At 37.1% G+C, this 27750-nt stretch overlaps 1 protein-coding gene across 6 annotated transcripts in view; it reads right to left on the bottom strand.

The window, feature by feature from the left end:
• Positions 1-27750, bottom strand: part of PLCB4 (phospholipase C beta 4) — a 239374-nt gene that overhangs the window by 87177 nt on the left and 124447 nt on the right. For all 6 annotated transcript variants that reach the window (XR_006168825.1, XR_006168830.1, XR_006168831.1 and 3 more), the window contains exons 4-5: positions 4255-4355; positions 316-396 (exon numbers count right to left, since the gene is read on the bottom strand). Coding sequence is in view for 2 of the 6 variants with exons in the window: in XM_042818950.1 (XP_042674884.1) it covers positions 316-396; positions 4255-4338 (165 nt within the window). In the remaining 4 variants the exon portion in view is untranslated. The remainder of the gene's footprint in view (positions 1-315; positions 397-4254; positions 4356-27750) is intronic.

Below are 27750 nucleotides of genomic sequence, written 5' to 3'. Positions count from 1 at the left end.
AAATAAAATAAAATAAAATAAAATAAAATAAAATAAAATAAAATAAATATAAGTTCAAAGATCTGTTAGGACATAAAACCAAAATAATGTATTTTATTTGCGATTACTACCAATTGACACTGAACAGTACATTTCCCTTACATTTCTGTTAATTCTTTCTTACGTACTTCATTTCTGTAAATTCTGAAAGAGCAGAACTAAGGTTAGTTTCTAATATAAAGTAGCACAACATTTCAGATCTTTCAAAGCTAGCTAGAATATGAAACAAGTGGGATAATATGCAATATACGTTTTCCTGACATAACCATAGTGTACCTTTCCTTCACTTTTCCAGCTCAGAAAAAAGCCAAATTCATCCACTTGAAAGAGACAACTGCTTTCAAAGACAAAAGATTCCTACGGAAAAGAGAATAACAGACCATTATTTTAGTGTCAAATGTCATGAATTACTGTATTGCTCAAAAGACACAAGATTGTTACATTTTTCCCTGGAGAATTTGTCATTCCTAAGTTATTAAAAATAAGGAGAGAGGCTTATGAAAAAATGATAATTTTTAATGATACGTCCTTTTGCCAGCATTCTAATCACCAGGATGCACTTAATACTTTCATTCTTCTCTATGCAACTACAAAGCTTATTTTTTGTTCAAAAAAATGCTGATTCTTGCCTCAAAAGTCTTAATGAAATTGAACTTTAAAAATATTTATTGAAACTTCTGTACTTCAAATTTTGTAAGGGTTAAAATTATTTATTGTTAGTATAGTATTAACAATAACTACTATGCTCAGGATCATCAAATGGTAACATTTTGTTTTAACATTCAGAAATCAGGAAGTACTTTTCTCTTAGACTATGACAATACCAATGCAATGCGGCTCAAGTATTTTGTAGCCAGAGTATCTGGCAAGCAGAATTTGAAGAATATCGATTAGCAGAGAAATTAAGAAAGAATAGCATATGAGAAGAACTCGACAAGGCAAAAGTATCAGATTAGCTGATTAGTATCAGATCAGAATTTAAAAAGAAATTTCCACCATATACCTCCAGCCCCAAGTAATGCATCATAAATTAAGCTAAAATGTAGGATAGCACTGATAGGACTGACACATTCCATCCATGTAGCAAACAATCATGTTGATTTTACTGACAGGGAGCTGAGACAGAGGAAGAAAGTTGCAGCATCTCTGTCTGACCAAATACCACTACACATAGGCTTCCAGCATGCACTACTCTGGCTGTCTTTCTCCACCACAGCTTTTACTTTTCCGCCTTCACCACAGCACTCATCCTTCATTAAATGTACTCATTGCCAGACAACTCAGAATTACTAGTTTTACAGTCACTGGTGTCCTGTAATATTTCATATAAAAACACAGCTAGGTACCAATCAAAATGATTGCCTCTTGCATTATCCAGAAAGATTACTCACAATCAAAGGCAGGCAGCTTTTCTGTCATTTACTGCATCCCCATCTATCGAAAAACTCTAGGTGTACCAAAAATGTTTTCACATAGGTGTTTATACAAGCCGTATTCATGCTGATGTCCCACCCTAGCCTTGAATGTTTTTTCTGCAATTTGTCTTCTTGCATTGTAAAGAATGCACCTACCATGAGAACATATACATGTAACATCACCAGTCAGATTCCTAATCGTGTCTGATTGTTTTCTTCTCATATTCTGAGACAGTTCTATTCTAGACTTTTCAAAATCAATACCATTTTGCTCAAAAAATACTTCTGCCATTTTGCAATCCTGCCAGGTAAGTGACTCACCTATCAGCAAAAGATGGATGAAAACAGCACTCCACATTACAATAACCCAGATTTTCCTAACTGCTCAACAAAACTTCAGCAATAAAGGACCTGGAGTGGAATTCCTGGGGCTCTGTTCTGCATTAACTTGCTGCATGACTTTAGTTCACTTATCATTTATCTTTTTCCCCACTAGTCTTTTCTGTTAAGGTAGGGGAATTAAGTACAGAATCTCAACGAAAACTAGAATGCCAGATCTGAAACATTCGTCTTTTAAATTACAAGCCCAACAGTACAGGGATTGGATTTTGCTATGCTTGCAATATATCCCTAAAGCAATGCTGTTTTGCTCTTCTGTAGTCTATCTGCTTACTAACACAACAAAATAAAATCATAGCATATGTGTGTCATAAATCTGACAGTCTGAAACAGCTACACCATCTAGAGTTCACTGTTTAAAGGCTACAGATCTTAACTTCTGAGTCACTGGTTTTGTTTTTCTTTTATAGCCCTTGTAAAACTGCAGATGAAATATAAAGTTAGTCACCCAAGTGAAAGCCTTTTAATGTTTTCAGAAGAGATCCCCTTCAATAAAGCAAAGCAGACTTCCAGCTGTAACACAGCAAACCTGGAGTGCACTGCAGCAAAACTTGCAGCAAATAACGCAAACAGACTACATCACATGGAAGGACAGACACTGTTCTGCTCTTGCTGTGGCAAGTAAGATCAGCTTTCTAAGGAGTTTTGGAAGAAAATAAGTTCAGCTGCAAGGACCAAGAATTCCATGAAGTCTGTCCCAAAAGTAATGCCTCCTATTTTATTGTTTTATTATGAGGCAGATGGTGGTGGTATGACAGTAGAGGTTGAACATTCCCACCAATATTCTGTTCCATTTTGTTGCCATGTGAAAGATGGCAATAGAGAATAGTATCTGATATGGAAGTGCACATGAAGCAAAGATGTGGAACTGAACTCCTCCGTGTGGAAAGGATGGCACCCATTGACATTTATCGATGTCTGCTGGAGGTTTGTGGAGGCCAAACAATGTTTGTGAGCACAGTGTGGTGGAGGATGGTGAGCATTTCAGCAGTGGAGACAGTAACAAGAAAGACAAGCCATGTTCTGGATGGCTAAGGCATAGCAGTCACACCACAAAACAAACATCTTCTTGATTAATTCATCTGTGCTGATCGGCTAAAGATGGTGACTATGTTGAAAAACAGTGATTTGTAGCTGAGCATTTGCTCTCTGTAATAGCGTTATTGTGATCTCTGTATCTGTTGTAGTTAACTTGGAAAAACATGGGAGGCATTACTTTTGGAGTGACCTACAAAGTTTTCCCATTTAAATCCATAGAGGCACAGTATCATCTGTTGGCTAATGTTGCACGAGTGCCTGCTGTGTACAACAGCCAACAGTACAGAAGTATTCCATTTCAAAATGCTACTTTCTCTCTACCACTATAGCAAGAGCCCAGGCACCTCACAGAGTATATACCACACTGAGACCTGAGCACTCGAACTCTTTTGCATCTGCTCAGTCTCATTTCTCATCTAAGGTGCAAGAGAAAAATCATGACCTATAACCTCCCACCTGGATGCTTACAGAATGAATTTCTGGAACAGTGTTTGCTGAAGGAAAAACAAAGCTTTCAGGAATCTTCTTTCTAAGGCATTCCTTATCTGTCCCCAAAACTGAAAATACACGTTGAAAGAACTGTGCCTGCCTTGGCAGTCCTCATGATAAGAAAAACACATTTAGCTGCGTTTCAAAAGGTGAAAGGAAAATCCTAATATCCCTGTTGGTACTCACTGAGATAACTCCCTGTCCAAATGAGATTAAAGATAGATCCTGAAAAAAAAGCATTCTCAGGGGTGCATCAGTGCTAAATATAAGGTGAATGTCTTCACCTTTTATTTTGACTGTCTGTGTAAAATGTCCTGTTTTGCACTTCTGTAATAGATTTGGATTAAAGCACAGCTGAAGCTAGGATCACAGTAAACATATTTCAGACAGATTACATGTTGATTTTCTAATGGAGATAAAACCACTCTAGATCTAAAATATTAATGATTTATGCTCTCCTACTTTCCCCCATAAGATGTAGGTCCTTAGATTATATACATAAAGGATATAACTCTTCTTCTCACCCCAACTCAATTTGATACATGTACAAAAAATGAAAGAACACGCTTTGTTCACTAATGTGCTTTATGGGTCTGCAAGATGAGAGCTTTATGATATTACAGCTATTTTGATCCAAATCTCCCCTTCTCTTGCTCAGAGTTTATTGCAAATCAGTGGGATTAAACATACTTTAAAAGTTATTTTGCTTAAAAGGAAAAAGCTGTAAAGCAATGAAATGGAATGGTATTTCACCCCCAGATACATTTCTTCAGTTATGTGAAAATTCTTATACAATGAAAACAAAACATGAAATACGCTAAAACATCTGCAGATTTAAAAGAGAATAGCAAATGAAATGCAAATGGCCTCTTACCTCTTCATATCTATCAAACACAGCTCCGTCTTGCATAAAAGAGGGAACTGGCTTCTGCCAGTTAAATTCATAAGGTTTTGCCATGATTATAGAAGAAAAACCTGAAATGGAATGAAAGGGTTGAGTTCAATTGCTGTGTTTTTAAAGGAACATTTCAAAGTCCAAACAGAAAAAATAGCAACTTTCAGCTTTCCTGTTCACACAGGGATATTAAAAAGTCACTGTGCATTTCCAGATGAAAAGTTTTACTCACAAGATTATTTTTGTTCCATAACTCAAATAAAAAAAATGATCAGAAAATGTGTGTCAACTTAATTATTTCAAAGAAACACCTGCCACTGTAGCATCCCTTTAGTTTAAATATGTTACATCACTCCTAGACTATAATAGGGTTAGGAATAACACAACCCTAGGCAATACAAGTGTCATAACTGATAACAAACAGGAGTACTTTTTTTCTCAGGAAAACACCAGGTACTAAGATGACAGAATTAAAAAAAAACAAGAAACAAAAACAAACAAACAAACAAACCCCACTGAGCAGCATATTACATAGGCAAAATACATTTTTCCTCTGATTTTTTTTTAAATTTCAAAATCTATACATACTTTGCAAAGTTTTGTGTATTTTCAGTAAGATTTTATACATAACTGAAAACATAAACAGTATGCAGGTCCATAGGGAAAAAACTGTTTGGGGATATAGGGCATTACATGAAACTAGCTAGTATCATTGCTCACTGTGGAAGTTCGGGACTGTGAGTAACAAAAGACACTAATTAGAATACAGTATAGAAACGAGAACATGCAGACCTTACAATGAAGTCTACCAAATCCCTATCTAATACCTCAGTGCTTTCTACGTTATGTTGCTTTTCATTTTGCACAGGAAATCCCAGCAACTCTGTGAAATGAACAGCTTAGTGACGCCACATCTAGGATAAATATTATCTTGGTTACTCTTTCACACATTAGACCACCGTGTGCTTTCTAGATTATGTTGCTTTCCCCTGCACAGGGGTCTGACTTTGGAGTTCCTTGGAAAACCCAGGCCATCCTCCTCAGGGGTCACCATTTGTTTCTACTGGGGCCCAAAGAAACCTTTGGTGCAGCACCCCTCCCCGCTCAGAAAAGGACTGACAGACTGTTTTCCCCTTCTGTGCCCTCAGAGAGTGCATAGTACACATACTGGCACTGCTTTTACTGGACCTGAGCTGACACAATTGGTTTTCCACTCATCAGAAGAGGGATGTGACTTCTGCAACAAAGCAACACTTAGCTGTTACACCATTCTATAGATGGGGACAATTTGAAACCACACTACTGCAAAAGCAAACTCAGTGCTGCAATTTGTAATTCAATTTTCTACCCCCTTTGCATCATGAGACAGCACTCTTCACTAAACCTTAATGTGGCACGGAGGAAGTTGTTATCCCAAATTCCTGCTGTATCACCACACTTTTTTCCCTAGTCATCACTGCATTGAAGGTACTGCTACAGGAAAGTGCCAGCGAGATCCCCTGCCTTCAAAGAGAAGGATAACCCAGGTGAAAAAATTGCTTCTCCCTACCACTGTGTTTGAAATGAGATTCAACAAGTTGATGACGGTCAGAAACATCTAAATTTCAGGAAGCAGGAAGCAAATACTAAGGAAAATATCCTGCTATGCTTGCCTTAGTCTTACATTTAACCACTATTGACCAGCTCTAGTAACATGATACAGGGCTAAGTGTAACCAGCACAATTCTTCCTCTGTTATAATGCAGGCAATAAGCTCAAGCAAAGTTTGTGTAAGTAAGCAGAACAAAAAACATACATAAAATTAAAGGGAAAGCACAGTGCTCTGTGACATCAATGCTATGCAAACCATCTCTGCAGCGCTTGCTTATGCCAAAACTCTTAATAGCAGACTAAAACATTACCAACTAGGTAATTGCTTCCATGATGTTCTTACACTGAAATGTCTACTTTGACTGAGCTTTAAATCCAGAACTGATACAACTGCTTAAAAAAAATTAATATTGTAGTACCCTTCTCTGCCATGTTCTTATTCTTATCAAAGATATTCTAGCAAGAAAAAAAAAAAAACAAGAACTACAAAAGGATTTAGATATTACTTCTAAAGGACTCTGTCCAAAACCACCTTTAAGAACAGCTATTTTTATATTGAAAAAAATATTCCTACTCTTAAAAAAAAAAAGTGCAAAATGCATTTTGATGATGCTTATCTCTTCGCCTTCTGTCTTTTTTTTGCTCATTGATGCGTAGACATCTAGCATACATATTAAGTTTTCAAAGCCTTGTAAGTTACATGTATTCATTCCGAAACAATCAAACTCAGTTCTAACACCATAGACATTTTATGCAGCAATACCTGTCACCAGCTTGTGAAGTCCCTCTGAGAAAGGCAGATGTATTCCATTCTAATTCATAAGTAACATGATGACATTTTCAAGGCTGTGAAGAACAGTTTTCACAGCCTCTATACTATAACCAGAGCCTTTAGCCTTTTTCTTCCTCTTTCTCCAAGCTGACACTGAACTCCATATAGACACAGATTTTAAAACCTGCAAGCTCTGCAACAGCTCAGAACCCCTGTATAAAATACATCACAACATTTCATCCATCATCTGGCACTCTGAATTCTGTATGTAACAAGTGTTTGAATGGACTTATATCTTTCAGAAAGACTAATTACCTCAGCACTATAAACACGCAACCTTATTGACAATTTCAATTTTGCTGATTTAATCATCTAGTCACTGAAAGATAACTGATAAATATTGTCTCCTTGTCTGGGTACTTCCTATGATGAAGTTGTTTCACTACCTCATTTCTGAAATTAAATAGATTGAATTGTTCAGTTTCTCACTGAAAAGCACACTTTACAAATCTTGGAGTCAGCCTCAACACTCTTCAGTTTTGCAGAAGCCTTTCTGAAGACAAGGGTTGAGACCAGCACATGGAAGCCCAGCACAGCCCTCTGTCATACAAACTAGAATGATTGTCCTTAGTCACATCACCTTGCATTTACCTGCAAGAAAACATGTTTGATTGCTCATAATTTAGCAAGCAATCAAGGTCTGTGTCAGGGACTGAAGTTCATTGTTATTTAGCATCTCACATACCTCTTCCCTACCTGTACTCTTGTAAGTCAACACAGTCTACAGATGAACTGAGAAGAAGTGTGAAAGATGGCTTGATTACACGTAACAAGGAGTCAGACAAAATCTAACAAGATTTTTAAGCTGTATGCTTTGGTAGCTATGTAGAAGGCGAAGAAAAGAGCTTTTAGAAAAGCTCTTTTCAGTCGCTCATATCTCTTAAACAACTCTAAAAATATGTTCCTCCATAACCCTCTCAGCATTTATGAACTTCAAAACGAAGTATAAAATACTCCTTTGTCACTCATTGGAGCTCTTTGAATCTTCATCAGTTTCTAAGCAGGTCAACCAAAGCTCAAAAAGAAATAAAATCCCCAGCTATCCACCAAACAAAACAAACAAATGCAACATTTCAACATGCATTTGATTGCAAGTATGTCCACGCGTATAGCGTCTCCATAACCAGAACCAAGAAGCAATGTCTTTACAGAAATTTAATGACTATTGTTGCAGAAGTTGAACAGACCAGCAAGGCAGAGCTAGAGGCTGAGCAACAACTATTAAATGTGTGAAGACCTAGCCAAAAGAGATAGGTGATTAAGGAACTAAATTTAAAAACATTCAAATTCTAAGGCTAATGTTTTAAAATACATTTTAAAAACTAAAATTCAGTATTTTCACTGATTTAGGATTCTTAAAATATAAAGAAGTCTCTGAATACATACCATTCACAAAAGCAGAAAAAACCCACTCATATAAAATACACCTCAGGTCTTTATCAATGAACACAAGGGAGAAGCAGGTTAAGCCTCACAAGTACAGCAGTTAAATGACTTTCGAGCTATATCCATATTCCTTTCTTTCAACACCTTAAGCCTGAGGTCATAATTTGGGTCACTTATGAAAAAGCACCTTTTGATTCACCTGGATTACCCAAAAGGTGAGAACACAACATTAATCATATCCAGAACAGCATTATTTAACACAAAAGTCGTCTTCTTTTACATACTTTGCTGTACTATGCTAAATCTGGGGTACTGGGGGAGAAGGGCTGCTATTTTTTTTTATTCTTTGACCAAACAAAGGACAAGGTGTGGCTGAACAGGAGGAGGAAGGGATTCTGTTAAAACAAAGCAGACAAATGTTTGGGGAAAGAGGTGATATTCTAAACTAACTCACAGGGCTGGCTAGCATGATGGATAGGATACTCCTTGGATCCCATAAACATCCTGTCAATGTTGAGACAGCGCTGGAAAGGACAGCAGTATCCCTCCGAGCTGATCCACTCCAGCCTAAAACAGTAACTCTCAATTTTTGCAGCATGCTTAACCACGAGCATTATAAAAATACCTGTAGCATTTTCTTCAGTGACATTATTTTTGCCTCTGGAATGAATCACTCACTCCTAAGCTAAAGCTGAGGAGGCTCCATACTTTGTGCTTCACTGCTCACTTCTTCAAATCACACTCCCTAAAAAGCGCACTGGTTACCGCCCATGTAGACAAGGGCAAACTATAAGCAGCAACACAACACTGTGCAAGGTTAGTAATCTTGCCCTGGCATATGTACTTCACTACTGTTACAAGGAAACAAAAACCAAAACTGACGAATTTCCTACTCTTTCCCTTCTTTAAGTACATATATCTTTCATCACCACTGTTATGCTAAGGTTTATCATAACAAAGACAACCAGCTCCATATCAGCAGATCTGTACAAATTCTTGCTTTTATTGCAATTCATCCTAACCCAGAAAGTCTACCTGCAGGGATAAAGTTGCATGGTTGTAATGTAGTGAGGATCTAGCTGCAAACAGAGCTTCCTCCCACTTAACAAGCAGTGAAACAACGACGTTCTTACAAAAATGCTACAAAATACTGTCGTATGCAAATACCACAATTGTTTCTAGATGTATTTACTCCTCAGAGACAAACTTCTCCTGCCCCAAATGTACCAGCATTATCATATGGAAAATGCACATAAGGGTTGTTTTTTAAGTTCTCTGTGAGAAATAATGGTGAGACCCACACTGCTGAATTTCTGCAGCATCTGTATTACACTGTAGTGCAATTCTAAGAGTTCACAGCTCTCCAGGCTCTTTTATGGTTAAATTTTGTTGTTGTTGTTTTTTTCTCTTTTTAAAGAGCATGCTCTTTTGGAAGGTTATTTTTAAACACATTATTCTCGCAGTTAATGCAAGCAACTTAGAACCGTTCTCCCTAAAAAAGAATGTCCAGAAAGAACAAAAGACATACAACAGAGCTCAGGCGCTTGAAAATGTATTGCTTAGGAATAGTCTTATTTTCCATTTTGTTTTAATTGCTGGAATGCATTGCCGTGCAGGGGCAGCTGAAAGGTTAGCTGAAAACAAGAAATGGCCTGTTTGTAACCAACCTCTTCTTCAGCATTTCACATCAGGTCAGTGGGGCTGCCCACTGCTTCAGGCTAAGACATGAATGCATCTGTTGCTAACAGCAGAAAACATAAATTGCTTTTGCCATAGTGCTGAAAATGAGATGGCCCTCCATCAGAACTGTGCTTCAGTCATTACCTCAGATGACTGCCATTATCTCTAAAAAGTAGAGTGAGTTCCTATGACAGACCACAGGAGTCAAACACAACTTCATTGTTTCCTTAGCTGTTTTTCTGTTTGTTCAAAGGCCTTCCTGATTTGTTAGTACCTACAGTGTTGCCAGGTCTTTCCAGTCATTCCAAAGCTCCTGTTATCTGCCCTAAGTACTTAGCACACATCCTTTCGCAAGGGGCACTACGCTTTCTGAGAAGTCAATGGTACATTAAAAAAATAATAATACAGAAATGTAAATAAATTTATTCTGGGTAAAGTAACTGCAACCACACTACAAGATCAAGGTTCTGGCAGTCAGAAATATTAAGGAATAGCAAAGAAAAATTCAGAGCTATCTTAGTATAACTGGAACTTAGTAACAATTTTAAGTGCTAAAACAAACAAACAAAGCAAACAAACAAACAAACAAACAAAGCAGTGATGCAAAAGCACAAATGTTACAAATAAGGTGGGTTTTTTTGCTGTTCTTTCTTGTGATGGAAATTTTGATGTTTGCATTTTCTAATTCATAAAACCAAAAGACAAGGATTTTCTCTAGGAATGATTTATCTTAATGATGCCAAATGTACACAGAATTTAACAAAGTGCCTCATCAAAAGATAGAATTATAATTAATTTTTATTTACAGGCGTACTTCAGTATCCGTCAAACAGTAACTTACTGCTTCTAACCTGTAATTTCACAAAACGAGCATTCGATGAAGAACCTTTTCCTAGAACTTTCCCCATTTTGGCCCATTCTAACAATGAAAACTAACCACACATAAAAATAAGCCGTCTTTAAAAAGTTGAAAACATCAGTTTTCTCTTTAGTTAAACAGGAGAAGCATTAGAGGCATTCAATATTTATCTTTAGCATAATGTCAAACACGCCATAGCCTGGAAGTCATCCTCTCCCGAGGCAGAAACAGAGTGAACTGCACTTTGATGAAAGCAATGGATTCCACAAATAATTTTCAAGACCTTCTCTGCATTGCTGTACCACATGATGCGTATATTCCATGTATTTTGACTTAAGAAACAATGAGTCCTAATAACTTTAATTCCTTCACTCCCTGGCTTCCAAACGTAGAGTGTTAAAACAAAGTCTACTTCATAAACCAGTTTAAGGAAATAAAGAAGCAAAAAGAACAACTAACCAACAAATGAGAAGTGTGCACCACTTGCAGCACATCAAGTATTTCCTGAATTATTTGACCCCTGATTTTTCTTCACAACTCTGTAGAAATGTTGAATAATTACAGCAATATAGGTAAACCAGTATGAAGTATGCATATATTTTACGTTAACTAAATTTGAGTGATTCTGACATTTAAAACTTCAGAACCTTCTTTTCGGCTTCTTTCTGTGGTTGTGTATCCTCAGACAGAAGCGACTCCTGTACCTGAGTGTGATAGGAATACATAAATAAATGTTTAATAGTAAATTGCTAAGAAATCCAATGGAAGTATGGAGAAACTCCAAATAACCATAACGGAGCAACGTTCCTGTTATGAATGCAAGCTGGGGGATCCCAGGCCATCAGACAACTGCACGACTTTAAGATTAAATTATTAACCACAAATACTGTGTAAAAGGTAACACAAACTTCCAAACCAAACTAATAACAGCAGCCTTTCATTTTAAAATACAAGGAAAAGCTTTAGAAATAACACAGACTAGTACCTCAAACAAAAACAAAGCAGAATACAAATATCTGCTGCCCCACGAACACATTTTGACGTTACAACTGTCATTCTGCAAACATTCACACAGACTCTTGTATTAATAAAATCTAATGAAAGGTCAGGATCACATTTTTGTAATATCTTCTAAATCTCTGCATTTGAAATAATCCCTTCCATGGTCAGATACATTAATTCAAGCCAAACTTTATTAAAAAGTTTTGACGTGACTTAATATGAGTTTGTTCAAAATATACAGATATTTTAAAAACTAATGATCTGTCAAGAACATAGATGAGATGTTATTCTAACATCTAAAATTAGGAAAGTGACAACGTAATCTGCAGGGCTCAATTCTAACTGGTTTTCCAGATGATTTCTGAGAAAACAGGAGTGAACCAGATTGTTGGCTTAAAACATCAGACAAAAGCAAAGGTGATGATCTTCAGAGGCCATTTCAGTGATCTAAAATGCATTGATATTAAAAAAAAAAAGCCTGCAAGGGGGCTTATTTTCAGGAGGGAGACCAATTTTTTACATGGGCACGTAATCATAGGACAAGGAGGAATGGTTTTAAACTAAAAGAGGGAAGATTTAGGTTAGATGTTACAAAGAAATTATTTAGTCAGCAGTAGATGAGGCACTGGAACAAGCTCCTAAGAAAAGTTGCGGGTGCCCCTCCCCTTGAGGTGATCAAGGCCAGGATGGAGCCCTGGGCAGGCTGATCCAGTGGGTGGCAACCTTGCCCACAGCACGGGGTATGGAACTGGATGATCTTCAAGGTCCCTTCCCACCTAAGCCATTCTGTGATGACATGATTCCTTGTACTCAATATTCTTTTTTTTATTTTCATCACCATTTACTTCCTCTGTTACCCAGTTCACTCACACACTGCTGCTTATCCTAAGTCTCAGCTAGGAAACAGAAAAATGAAAACAGTGTTATCAGATGACTGGAACGAAATTATCCCCTTCTGTCCACTCATCCAGACCAAGTGGCTGTGGCAAATCCAAACCTTGGGAAGCAGAGAGTTGTAGGCACAGCCTGCCTTCCTTAGCTCTGTGACACAAACAGAACTCAAGGGCAGCAGTAGGACGGCTCTAACCTGGTTGAAACAGATCACAGCTTCCTTACAGCTTTGATGTTTTGGGATGATAGGCTGAATTTTATTTTTCAATCAACATTTTAGGTTCAAATAAAACAAACAGGCAAAGAACCAGAATATACTAATTATCTTCAATAAAGGCTCTTCCTATGATTCCTCCTGAACACTATCAAGACAAGAAAGAAATTTGATGTTCATAGTATGCACTTCAACATCACTGTGCAAAGTGAAAATCTATGAGCTAGGATAGTTCACAGAACTTCTTTACAGTGAGGTGACGGAGCACTGGAACAGGCTGCCCAGGGGGGCTGTGGAGTCTCCTTCTCTGGAGATATTCAAGGCTCGCCTGGACACCTACCTGTGCGACTTGGTTTAGGAAACCTGCTTTGGCAGGGGGGTTGGACTCGATGATCTCTAGAGGTCCCTTCCAACCCCTACAATTCTGTGATTCCGTGATCATATTTAACAGATGGAAGAAGATTATCATAAACTGTCTGGCCTAAATAGCATTGTACAGAATCAATATATCTATTTTTCTTGCTCCTAAACACTTCTCTTGTTGTATGCAGAAATAACACAGACTATCAGTAAGGAATCAGTAAGGAATCAAGGGACTCGGGTTAAGCTCAGGTTAAGCAATATTGTTGTTTAGTCCTGGCATTTTCCTCTTAACCCTCTATAACATAAGCTTAGCAAGACTTGTCTTAGTTTCACTTTCATTGATGATAATTTTTACCTGTGTGTAGAGTTCGAAAGAAGCAATAGTAAAATGTCTCAGAACTGAAAGTTATTAATGTTATACATCTTTATCAACAAGAACATCCAGTATTAGCTCATTAATATATAACTGGTCTTCATTTATTCATCTATTTTGCAAATGAGATCGCCACATTTCTGAAACACAAGGTATCAAAAGTAGGCAAAGCTAAAAATAAAATGTTACCTATAATTTGGAAATATATCTGTCTTTTCATCAGGACAGAAGGTTGACAGCCATATTTGAGACACACCAAGTTAACAGTTAATTATAGCTTTAATCCCATAGTGATTGAAAAGGAAATAAAAGCGGTGCTGAACTGGAAATTACTATTATTGTTACTTTATTATTGTAGGTAGGTGGCAGAGTAAGCTTTTTTTAAAATGTGTTTAAGCCAGCTCTTTTCAAAAAGCCGTTGTGCCATTGCCCAGAAGCTCTGAAAGTAATGGAAAGAGAGTAGGAAAAGGAGTGCATTCCTAAAAAAGAATCACCAATCTTTTAGCCAATAATTTCATAGTTCAACATAGATGAAAGATGGGGCTTCATAAACCATGATATCACAGTCTCTTTCACTGACCCCTGCCTCAGAAAAACACTGAAATCTTTTGTATGCTTCTACTAAGCAAATATCAAAACAATTCTCTTGGTAGGGTGCTACGTTTCCTGTCACATCAGTCACTATTGAACTGACAGAGGTTGTCTCTCCTGGGTAAAATGAGACTATTTGAGACATCTCTGGTAAATTTATCTGATAAAACAGCTTCAGGACTGCATATGCACTCATTACTGATGCCTTCAATTGTTTACATTACTTGAGAACAATGTCCCTAAAACGCCTTTCCAAATACGAAAGCAACTGTTCTTTAAAATGTGGGGCACAACCTGTCATGCCAACTATTGAGGGGTTGGGATAGTGTTCCAAGCCAGCAGCCTCTCCAAACCTTCCTGCAGAATGCATTTTGGCTTATTCAGCTATCCATAATGTACATGAAAACTTCTGAAGGAGAGTCATTGCAGGTGTTTTATTGCTCCAAATGGATGAGATTTGACACAGTATTCCAAAAGTGATAAAAATAAAAGTGTTAGTACATAACCTATTTATGTGTTCGCTGTGGAGACAAAAGGGAGAGCCAGTCTGCCAGTACGGTATGGCATACACAGGCTGTTTTGAATGCTTATTTGACATCTCATAACAAACAGCAAGATTTACAGCATACTCAGAGATGTTATTCAGACCTTTTTGGACCAAATGGAGATGCGGGAGTCAAGGGACTTCTCTGAATTCCAAACATTAAGATGTAGCAAAATAAGTCAGAGGGAGCTGATAGCTTGCCCAGCCAGTAGTACAGAGTAAGCATCCTCATCAGTTCTTTTGTCATCTTATAGGTAGTAAGACCTACTTCTACTAAGGTGGAAAGGGGCATACATAGCAAGAGCAGAAGACACCTCTACTCTCATGCTGAAATGGATATATAACAGAACATGGTCACATCAGTATGAATATAAGCAAGCAGGGCTCACTGAGGAAAGATGAGCATATGCATATCATGTTGACATATGAAGACATTCTTAGTTCTGGACAACCACCTGGGAAGAAAGAAATGAAAAGGACCTGTAGGAAAGAACATAAAAATTAAAAAGATGAGGAAGAAATCAGCAAAAAAATGTTGAAAGGGCAGGATAGAATGTCTGATATTGAGATGGGCTTTGATAACATGATGAAATACCTGAGAAGGGTAATGCAACTAAAATGCAAAGGAAAGGTGGAAGCATTTTCACAACACTAGAAGAACACCAGGTAGCAGAGAACAGCTGAAATGGAAACGTTTGGGACAGCACAAGCAAAACAATTCTAAGAGATCGTTCCAAGTACAAAATCGAATTTCCGCCATAGGGATAGGAAGGGAAGGAACAGAATGGAGGACATCCTACCAAAGATCAACAAAACAACATGCTGGTGCCTGTGGGAGGTGGGGTAAAGAAGAAAGAAGTGGCATAACCAACATAACCAGCACCAACATTCCAAGCAAAAGCAGAGTGGGGTTATTTACTGTGACCGCTCTGGAGTGGGAATGGCAGTGTTCCCGGAGATGAGGAGTTCAGCATTTCAGCATTCCTCTGTGCGGCAGACAAATCAAGGGGGCACATGGGTGAGATGCTTGGGAGGGGAAACAACTGATTCTTGACCACAGGGTGGAGGTCAAGGGCAGGGGAGTCTACTGAAAAGTCGAAATGGGAATCAACAGAAGCAACTCGTTACAGCAGGAAGTTGACAATGGGACCCTTACAGAGACAAAAACTGTTTTGCCAGTTGTGTGGACTGTATTACACTCAAGTGTTCTGTTCTGCTTATCTAATGCTATCACATCCACCTGGCCTCCTACAACTTCGTAACATGTGGTACACACACTCAAAAAGCACAATGCCCACCAAAATCAAGAGCAGTGTCACATGTGAAGCATAGCAGACCTTGCAGGTAAAAGCAACACCATTACATGTCTGAAACCAGCTTTGCCCCATTTATCACCATTTAACATTTCCAACATAGTAATTACCATTGCACAGAATAAAATCTTGGGCCCAGCAGGCTTTTCTCTCAATAAACTTGGTCAGCTAGTTCAGACTGCTTTTTTTTCTGTCACATCCCTATTAAATGCTCCAGACTGTTTAATGTGATAAAAATGTCTAGACTGTTTTTTGACTGAAAGCTTAAAAAAAAAAGAGTTCTTTGCCCTTGGCTAGCAATTCCTTTCTTTGTTCCTTTCCTGCTAAGCACACTAATGTGCATGCTGTACTTCTGCAGACCACACTTTCTGCATGAGGTAAATATATTTCTGGTATCTTTATAAATCTTCTGAGGCTTTAGAAACAAGCCCAGGAAAATGTGAAGACTATACACGCTATATTTATTTCTGTATAGTGTTGTTTTGCAAGGAAAAATCTGGAGCTTATAATGAAGTGCAAAGGTTGCTGAAGGAAATAAAGCGAAAGAGCACACTGCAGTCCAACAAAAAAAGAGAAACGTAACTGAGGAATCTCTGTAATGACTGATAAAGAACAAGATGCTTCACTAAAACAGGGAATAAAGGTAGAGCATAGGCAAGAGATCCCAGTGGGCATGTTAGACAAAGCATTACCAAACATGAATCAGTGCTTTGAATACTTCATGGTCCCTAGTGGCTCTCAGTCTTAGCAGCTGCTTATTTCTGTATAACAAAACTTCTGACATAATTATAATCACACTAAACTTAGATGCAAGTACACAATTTATACTAAAAACAACCTCTGTCAGTAAAATTACCCAGCTCAACTAGTGCACACCCTCCAGCCCTTTCTTTTTAGGCTCTATAAATCTGCATCTGTGGACTGGATTGTAGTCAAGGAACAGGTGCATCTGATTCTTGTCAGCATGTGCGACTTGTGTGTTGGAAACTAAGCTGCATACCATGGAAAAAGCTTGAGAAGAAACACTATCCCTGGATACCACTGATTGTAGCAGGATTCCATAGGAAATACAGCTATTGCCAGAAAAAAATAATGGACAATGTGATGCAACAGAAACATCACTTTGTCAGAGTCACAAATGGCTTGTCAAATAACATAACAGCATCCCACTTCCCACTTGCTTGTATTCTATTTGTTCCCAGACTGAGTAAACCACCTATTTTTGAAGAGAATTTTCTATGATACAACTGTGCATGCAAATAAAAATTTTGGATCAGGAATGTTGCACGTTGATTTAATATGCCATTAATATGGCTTCTAGGTTGTGAAATCTTTCTTCTTGTCAATGCACTTCCACAATATCTGTGCCTGCACCATTCCCATTCATGTCAGAGGGTGTTTTGCACTGTTATGGCACTTCTGAATTAAATCTTCTCCTTGCTCCATATATGGATAGTTTCTCAGATCATCTAAGTGAAATGGTGTAAGTGGGCAAAAGGGAATAGGATTCAGCTGGTGTTTCTCTGAAAAGCCATTCTGAGTAGCAGTGAGAGAGCTTTGCAAGTTTTTTATGCTGAGCAGTTGTTAGAAGCCTCCTGAAGGCAGGCACCCCGTCTGTGTTTACTGACATTGCTCACTGCTGGGGAGGCAGGGTTTTTTTGATAGGACACAAAAGCAGCAGAGGGAATGGAGTTGCTGTTGCTTCTCCTGAAACAGAAGTACAAAATGGCACAGAAGCAGATGGAAAAGATTTTAGAGTAGCAACTTTTCTCCAAAGTCTAGATAGCATGGGCTTTTAAAGGGTTAATTAGTAATGTTGCTCTCTTCAAAAGATAAACTAGCATTGCATACAGATTTGTGTGGAAGAAGTGGAAAACTCACTGTGCCCATCTCAGAGCCTCCTTTCCTCAGCCCAGCCTTGACTAAGTACAGTAAGGTCACAACTTTGGCCTACCAACATTGCAAAGAGCCAGAGCTAGCTTCATGTGCCATATCCAGTTTATACAGAAGGAGAGTCCAGGCTAACTCTGCTTTAATGAGAAATTTACCTGTTTAGAATGTAGTCTCACAACTTGCTTTATGTAATACAAAACAAACAAACAAATCCAGAGTTCACAGCTACCTTAGCTGGTAACTTGAAACATTTTCAAGAGCTATATTGAAAATAAAATCAAATAAAATCCTGTCTGATTACAAAGAAGATACAGCAGAACTGTTTAGCAGGAAAAAAAGAAAAAAAAAAAAAAGGACAAAACTATTTATTTGTTTTTAAGATACAAAGGAACTTGATTTTAAAGTTCAGGATAGCAAAAGTCAGGTTGAATACAAGATTTTGCTGGTGCTGAGTGTGATAAATAGCGAAATGGAACTTTCTTTCAGAAATCCAAATTCATACATGAGATAAGAAGTTGCTCAAATATGCAAACCTATCACCATGGCAAAACTATCAGGTTTAGGAAAAAAAGGCTGTTCTTCTTCTATAATTATAATTATAGAGGAAAATTATTATTATTTTATTATTATATAATATTATAAATATTATAAGCTTCTATAATTGACAGCACACCAATAAAATTAAGTAAACCTGACTTCCTTTCCTGTTTAGATTGAGTTCTCGTAGGCACAAGATGTTACTTCTGCCCAAATCTACCTTTCTTAAAGTGAGTGGCTTTGTTTTGGATCACAAGGATGAAACAGATACCAGGATAAAACCGCTACAAGATCCAACGCTTGTTATGTGCCAAAAGGCACAATGACACCCACCAACTCTGTAGCAGTATCTGTGGCTGAAGTTAAAACACATCAGGAGTATTGTTTTACATATGATAATGTTTATAAACTGTTCTTGAAAAACATATGCATATGCTAAATCCTTCAAATTTAAGTAAATGTTCAATAATTTAACTTATTTTAAGTATTGACTTATTTGCTCATTGCTATTTAGAGAAACATCCCTTTTTATTCCTGTATAAAAAGAACAGAGGACTCTGTCTCAAGCCAGGGTTCTGACAACACAGAAATATTCTGGGGTGAATGAATTCATGCTTCCAGCTGGAATTAGGTGCTCCCTCAGTGGCAACACCGTTCAAAGTTCAGCTATTTCAGATACAGAAGTTGGTAACAGAGACAAAGCAGCTCAGACTTCAATGGCACATGCATGTTTTATTCCAGCATTCAGTGGGCACATTTATGCTATGCAACATAATTTATAGATATGCAAGTCAGCTCTGAGCCTTCTGGGATGCTAGAAGACACCTCATTATGCAGATTAATTTAGCCTGCTTCTCAGTCTGCGGAGCTCCATGCTGCTACAGTAAGGCTGCTTTCAGTTCATTTAGTGCTTGCCCAGGGATGTTGTGGTTTTCTATCCTTTACAGTATGTAGGGCAAACATAACTTCTCTTACAACACTGTAGTATGAATGCTGTTTTGCAGCAAGTTTGCTTCCAAAACAAGCTGACAGAAAGGCTGAAAATATCACAGCTTCACTTTGAAGCTGAGGTGATTTTAGACTGCAGCAGCATTCTCACAGTCTCTTTATTAGCACTTGTCTTCGTTGAAATAACCATTTGCAGTAACTGAATTCTCTACAAATTACTCCATACTAGCAGTATTGTCATAATATTCATTTTCACAATATAGAAAGAGTACATGCTCCTATGTAACACATCAAGACAGTGAAAATTCAGGTCTCTAATCGAGTTGTGTCTTTTAACAGTTAGCCTTTCCTGCCTGGTGCACTACAAAATAAGACTACTTCAGCAAAGCTTGAGTGAAATCCAAACTCCAGGTTTGTGCTGCAGCATTTAAAATTGCAAGCTCCCTTCAATAAAAGCACTGTTGAAAGATTAGTTTGAAACTGAAAGCAAAGTCAGGAAACTGAAGGAAAGCCAGCTGTGAGAAAGTATGCACTGAAAAGGAACGATGCACTCAGCTCCTATACCAACTCCTAAGGAACGATCTACCCCCTAAGGTATCTGCAAGTTGTTCCAATTCATACAACCTACCTGCTAGACACAGGTGACAGATCTTCAAGAACATTCTGAATGGCATGTCAAACCTGTTTTTTTCTTATTATGTAAGAAACATAAATGAGTATAAACGCTAAGTCAATGCATGAAGATGAAACAACTCAGATAGCAGGCTGAGTTGTATAAACAACATTGTTATAAACAATGATATAGAGAAGTAGGATAGTCTGGAACACTTGTGAAGAACAAAGGATGCAAGCTAGGACTGGCTGGTTGGAGACTAGCCAATAGCACCCTCTGAGACACTGAGTTCCATCACAACTTTCATGTTTTCTGTCTTCTCCAAACACCTCAAAAAAAAAAAAAAAAAAACCCACCACTCCAACATGATTAAGAATCTCTGCACCTATCTTCCACATGGCTGCAAACAAAAACATAAGAAATCTGACTTGATTAACTTTGAAATATCATTAAGATGAATAAAAATAAATGAATGTAAAAATAAATTTTAGTTCATTTTTTGCAGTTATTCCCAAGCAGTTTGCAGGGTTTCCTGCAGGTCTGGCTGCATAAAGAGTTTGAAGCTACAGTAGCAACAGGCATTTCTCATCAGTATAATGAACTGTGAGGCATTTTGCACGCTAAGAGTGATATGAGCCATCTGAAGCATCATTAGAACTGTATTTCAGTCATTTTCTGATGAAGGCAGAGGAAGAGAAGTTGCTTGCCAAGCATTTGGGAGCAGTGCAGAATGAATCTTACAGAAAACAGCTTGTTGGTTTAAAAACAGAGAGAGACCTAGTCAGAAGGACAGATTGATGCTGGATCTAAATTCACTAACTGGGAAATCTCTAGAAAAGACTGGCAAATATCATACAGTTTGGTTGTGATAAATTGCACAGCACTTAATTCTATGCCACTCAGAATATTTTTTGTACACTTCTAAGATAGTGAAAAGTTATTTATGGTAGAAAACAGGGCTGTTAAAGGGATCAAAAAAGCAAATGGACACATGACTTGATGAAGAACAAGATGATGTGGTTTAACATTTCCCTCCCAGGGCAGTCCCACCTGCATAATGAAAAGGAATGTATGCCTTACTATCAAGCCTTACTAAATTGCACTGTCCAGCTTGTTTAATAGGAACACACTAGAATGTTATCTCAAAATGTACAAAATCCTGGAATTTAAGTTGATCTAAACCCAATCCATATGGAACGTTTTCCTGTACAGCTGATAGTCTGTTTTCTTCCTAACAAGGTACAAAAATAACCACTAACAAAGAATACACAGCGGAAATAGACATTGCTAAAATCAATATTAATTAAATATAATAAGCAGCAAAAGAGAAGATCTGGGAGAAATACCAATGGAATGAACTCAGAGATATTGCTCAAGGAAGGTTTCTGCATACTGTGGACAACAGCAGGACAAATTTGATCAACAATAATTAATAACATAACTACAATCTTGGACCAATTACACATTCAGTCCATTTTATCATCACAATCTACCTACTCCTTTTATTAGCTAGAGGTCAGTTCCATATTGATCATCACATTTCTTTATATTTTACACAAGAAAAAAAACATTCAAAATTAGAGAATGTAGTTTAGTTACCAAGCAGTGAGAAGCAGTACACAATATTTTTAAGAATCAAGTTGATCACATGTAACGACTTTATTTCACTTGGGCTATTTCTGTTCTTGTGACAACTCCTTGAGTGCCATACACAAAATGAGTACTGCTTCTCTACATAGTGCCATGTTTAGCACCACCTCCTAGAATGGGCAGAAAAATTAAAGCTAATTTGTTTCATTTTCTGCTCTTTTGTAATATAATATTCTCCTGCTTCACAGCAATACATACTGACAAAATCTGTACTTAAAAGCCTTATTTCATTCATTGAAATAGATTTATGATGAACAGAAAATGGCAATGAGTGGTAGAAACAAAAAATACAAAAAATAGACTGAAGAAAAAAATGCACAACTGATGAATTTGAAGAGTTTTTGCAAGAAATCTTAAAACAAATGTTACCTTTTTTCATAGTTTGCTCATCTTATTTGCTTACAGTTGTTTATATGCTGACATATGCTTAATTATTTCCCTAAAATTAAAATGTTTACATGCAGTAGGATGAATCAAAGATCACCTTAAATTAAGAAAGGATTGTTTCATATTTTTATTGTATAGTCTCAGCATATCATAAATACATTGAATTTTTCCCTTCTGAGTGAGAAGGAAAGGGAAAGGAAGATGAGGTGAAAGAGGGAGAAAAAAACACTGCATTGTGGTACAGTAATAAATTTGACAGTTTACTGCAGTGCTCATGAGATGGTCAGAAAGATTCCAAGAAAAACAGGCACCTTTCACAGACAGGAAAACGTCTGTGAATGGCAGAAGACAGATAAGATCTATTTAACATCCACTGGATGCAGAATGGTATTAATTTTATATACAGATGGTGTAATTTTACCAGAATACCTCATTTGACATTGCTACTACTGCAGTTGTTCTTAGAAGTACCCATACCTAAACAAAGAGGTGGGACAAATTTGCTCATTTACATGTATACAGTTACCTAATGTACAGGAATATTCAATAAGTTGTTCAGTAAAATGATCAGAAATGCCTCAGAGACTCATCTAACTTGCACCCTTCTGTAAACTTCAGCAAAGCACCACCTGTGCCACTACACGTGAAACACACTTGCAAATCTGGTACCATCTGAAAGAAAGCATCCAAAAGCACAGTGAAGCAGAGCTATGTCCCCGAAAGCCCGATTCCTCTGAGTGCACTGAGTATTTCTCTGTTATGTGTTTTCTTCCTGGGGTCAGAATTTCACCTGGCTGTCCCAGCCCACGCTTCTAATCAACACAAATGCTTGCTAATAATTTTTCTGTGATTTTTTACCAGTTTATTTAAAGCCAGTTTTCTGAATATCACACTACCACAACAAATTTCTTCAAAGACAGCCTGGTCAATTTTTCCAGCTATAAAGCATACAATTTTTATTCTTGTCATCATAGGATTCATCCCAATCAGTTTTGAGAGCTATACCTCCAGAAATGTCTAGCAGACTTCCATTTTTATACAAGTTTGAAATAAGCACCATTCTTCTACTTTGTTTTGGTACTCTTCAATCACAGCTAGCAAAACTGTCCTTCCTAACAGTCATGCAAAAGTAAAATTCATGAAGTAATTACATCTGATCTGCCACACTTTCATGTTAATTTCCAGGTTTCTCATTCATTCTTACTCTATGCTTTGAATAAGTTTGGATCCCAAACCAATTTCCTGAGATATATTCCAAAATGTTCAAGATTTAAATGCCATAGAAGAATCAATTTTTAAGATAAACTTTCCTCAGCTTTGCAATTCCTTCTATATTAAAGCACCTTGATTAGATACTCAGTGATTTATCAGAATGGTCATAGCTCAGAAAAAGGACTTCAGTCATACTAAAAGTAACAAGTCTCCATTTCCTATTTACAGTGATCCTCTAATATATACAGAACAATAGAGACACATTGGGCAGATGTGAAAGGAGAGATTAAAGTTAATCTGACTAGTAGAGCAGCACATCAAAGCAAGTGTCACAGGTGCAAGATGTGACTAGGGGTGAGCTATAATTATGAAGAATAAGCACTAGCTGTATTTTCACACTTTTTATCAGCATAAACCTTTTCTGTCTTCTACATGCTCTGAAAAGCTAATTAGTACAGCTCCCATCACTAGATGAAGATCTCAGCTTTTGGGTACCTTCATTTCAATTTACTTCTCTCAATAAAATGAATAAAGCTTCTCCAAATTCTGCAGTTAGTGACTAGAAGGTCCAACATAATCAGGAAATTTTAACTTCTGATGCAATTCCAACCATACCCCAAGTAGCCTGTATCTTAACAGCTCTAAGATTGTTTTCATGTATAAATTTGCATTTTTGTATAGATAAACTTGCGTTGTTCAAGGTAGAGAAACTCTTTTGTGATACCACAATATTTTGCTAGTGAACCACATTCAGTTTTTTACACCAAATGCATAGTTTCTTAAGGATTTAGAAAACCGAGTTTTAGCCAAAGAGATACAGCTGTTCCTGTGTATCAATGTATCATTCACTTATTAATAACAAATCAGTAAACATATGATTTCAAGTAGTTTTGTTTATCTCTGAATGTTACTGCATAATAAATTCAACCATTATTTTTGTTAATGTATTTACCTCCATTAAATATGTTTTCAGAATGTATTTAAATTTTTTTCCAGAACAAAAGCCAGCTAATTCCATAGGAATTAAACAAAGGAAATACACACCTTCTGAATGTCTCTAACATGAAAGTTTTCATCACAATACCTTTTCCAAAAAACAGTAACAACAACAAATCAAAAAAAACCAACACCCCAAAAACAAAACCAACAAAAAAAGCCAACTAAGAATGAAACAAAACATTATGCCTCTGAAGTGAAGGAGATTCAGAAAAGTCATCCACTGCATTTCTCCAGGAACAGTCAATCAAATTTCACTCTTGGAAGATGTGAAAGATGAAGTCACATCTACTAAGATGTGTATAAACACCTCCAGTGCTCTGAAGGTTCAAGTTCTGCAAGCAATCTACTTCAGCAGTTCACTGTCTTTTATCTTGAAAAAGTTCTTCCTGATTTAAATAAACTTTAAAGACTTCCCTAGTTCTTACCGTATCCACCATGGAACACGGATATTCTCTCTTCCCTTTGCAAAATCCTCTAGAATATTTAATGACAATTCTTAACAGATAATCAATTTTGCAATGATTGTTTTCAGAGATTGAGTTGTCAGAAAGTTAGTCAACTGAAAAAATTATACATAAAGGATGACTAATGAGAGAGTTAGCTCCCAGCACACTCATTGTTTCCAAAGTTTAAGACAGGTAGCTTCATACCTCATACTTTAATTGCCACTTTATGGGAAAAAAAAATAACGTCACAAAGGCAATAATAATAAAATCCAGCAGAAACTCAGATGCACCAGCAAACAGCGTAGTAAAAATGTAATTCCACCCTGCTCATGGAAGCAGAGGCGTTTTTACCTGTTTGGTGTGCTTCATCAAATCTTCCTACAAGATCTCCAGATGGCTGGCAAAGACAAAAACATTCCCATGGGAGACCTGGGCATCCATCTGGAGGAAAGCCCTCCAAATCCCACTGGCACTGTCCCAAAGTACAATGAATATCTGTCAGTCTGGCCATCTGTGACTTACTGCGCAGCATAGATGTTGACACCAAAACTGCACAGGTTTGAGCTTGCAAAGATGTCAAACACCTACAGCACAATACAGCTAACAGAATGTCTCAGGACCCAGGCAAGATAATACTGATAATGTCTGCTCTGGTAAAGAATGAGTAGTCATCACTTGCTTTACTTTACACTTTGTTTGCACAAAAAGCAGCAATAGACAGCAGTAAATGAAGCACAGAATTGCCATCCAGTGCATCAGTGCAGTTTTGCACCTTATGAACATCAAGGAAACAAACAATTTTGAAGTAAGGGCTAGGGAAGAGAAAACTAAAACAAGGGGACAAAATAAATACTTGCAAGATAATAGCTAATGATTTTCCAATGACTACATTTACGTAAGAATGGCTGGTATTTTCTAAATACATTTTTGAATGACAAATTCGAAACAAACACTCCAATAAATTATAATTTTCTGTTTCTGACTAGATGCCGTGCTGGATTGTTGGTGCTGTGCTTCACAAAGTCATAGTGTAGACACATAAGAGATAGAAAAGATGAGACAAAAATGATTGCTTAGCAAACGCTTAGCACTACTCGAAAGATATTGTTCCTTAGCAATACTGGAGCACACAAAAGCATTCTCAAAGGTGGATTAAATCAAAAACAAAACATAGCACTGGAAAAAGATACAGTAACAGTATTTCTAACTGATAATAAAATTAAAATTAAAAACCCAACTGACGAATCTGGACCTCCTTGTCTGTAGGATAAACAATCCCAGTTTAATCAATCTGTCTTCTTCTATCATACTCTAGTCAATACTATCTCTCTCTCTCTCTCCCCCCCTCTCTCTCTGTCCTGGTATCACACATCCTCACATGTACGCATGCCCAGCACAGGGTACTATACTCCAACAAATCCTTACTAGGCTCTCATAATCACAATCTATTAGGAAACACGCCAATCCAGTCATAACCATTCATTCATAAGTAATGGGAAAGAAGGGGCACATTAAAAAATAAAATGAAAAAATAAACAAAAACAAACAGGAAACAAAACAGAACAGAAAAGAATCCCTCATCCACACAGGTATCACCTTAGCTTTAGTAATGGACCCGTCAGTTCTTTGACAAAGCCTTGAGAAGCCATGTTCCCTTCAGGCTCTTCGAAAACTTACAAGTAAAAACAAGTAAAAACTCACAAGTAAAACTTACAAATTAAGAATTATGGGAAGTTCACAATTATTTTTTTTTTCCCCCAAGCAGATGCTGTAATTGAAAATACTGATTTCTAGTGCAACCCATAATCAGGATAATTCAGGTATATAAGCTCTGTGAGAAATGACAAGCCATGCACATTGTGACAGCTAAGATAAGATATCAGCACACACTGAGCCAATGCGCAGAAGTAAACCTGAAAAGCCCTATCTCAGCTTATGCAATCTGGTTAGGAATATTTTGCTGAAAGAATAAGCCATTGTAAGTTTGAAGAAAACTTTTAGATGTTTTTGCTACATAAATACACTATTTTGAAATACTTTTCCTTTTTATCTTTAGCATCATTAGAAAATAATTATTGTAGGAATAAGGAACTGGAACAAAGCTCTTCAGGAGCTGCAAATCACACTTAATCTTAGCTTAGTGTCAGACTGCTGCTTTTAAATGCTTGAAATAGAAAAAAAGTTGGGCCAAGTACACTTTTCCATACAATCCTTACTATAACACAGTTAACCTAAGTTATAGTACTTACACGGGATTTACCTACAATTTTCAATCCAGCTTCAGCCTACTTTAAAAGGAGGCAAAGAATTAAGAATGGCAAGACATGGGCTTTTTGAGACAGATCTGTAGATATTCCCACCTGAACAAAGATGTGATAAGTAAGGTCCAACCATAACTGCAATACTATGATCTACAAACATCTTTAAAGAGTTAACTATGCAGATTACAACCAATTTCACATTGCTACTATTTGTGCTTTATTTTGTTCCTCTCACAATGTTTATACTAGCATTCATGAGATTGATGCTGCTAAAATAAATTGAAATGGGTCCTAAATCCATGATTTTTGAAAGACAGAACAAAGCATCTCTCTCTGTTTAGGAAAAAAAAACAAACAAACAAAAGAACAAATGTGATACACTGATCTGCTGAACACAGAATAACACATACTTTTATGTTTACTGTTTCACTGGGAGAATCTGCTATTGTTCAGCTATGAAACATAACAAACATGAAATCAATATTCTCAATTTGAAATCGTGTTAGCTCTGAAAATTTACATACCATTCATACATTTCACATACCATTGAAGCACTGTATGTAATAAGATGGCAGACAGACAACCAGCAATATTTAATTGCTTGATCTACAACTTCTTCTTGATTGCCAAGGCCTATTACTATTAACGTGTTGACACTATTCCTCATGCCTGTCTGAGGCTCAAGGCATGCTTTGTCATATTTGTATTAATTTGGAAGCTGTAGTAAAATTAGTAAGTTAACACTTACAAAAAACGTTTCTAGGACTAGGATTCAACTACTGAATAGAAACAGAACTCCTTGACTCAATTCCTTTTCCTTAGCTTAAATCTGGACACATCCCAAAATGTTCTGATTTACATGATTTACACTCAGCCAATCTGACTTGCATA

The sequence above is a fragment of the Centrocercus urophasianus genome, unplaced genomic scaffold (assembly GCF_019232065.1).
Source record: "Centrocercus urophasianus isolate 14NV4802_14NV808 unplaced genomic scaffold, USGS_Curo_1.0 seq_10, whole genome shotgun sequence".
Lineage (NCBI taxonomy): Eukaryota > Metazoa > Chordata > Aves > Galliformes > Phasianidae > Centrocercus > Centrocercus urophasianus.
This window is presented reverse-complemented; position numbering and strand designations above follow the sequence as displayed.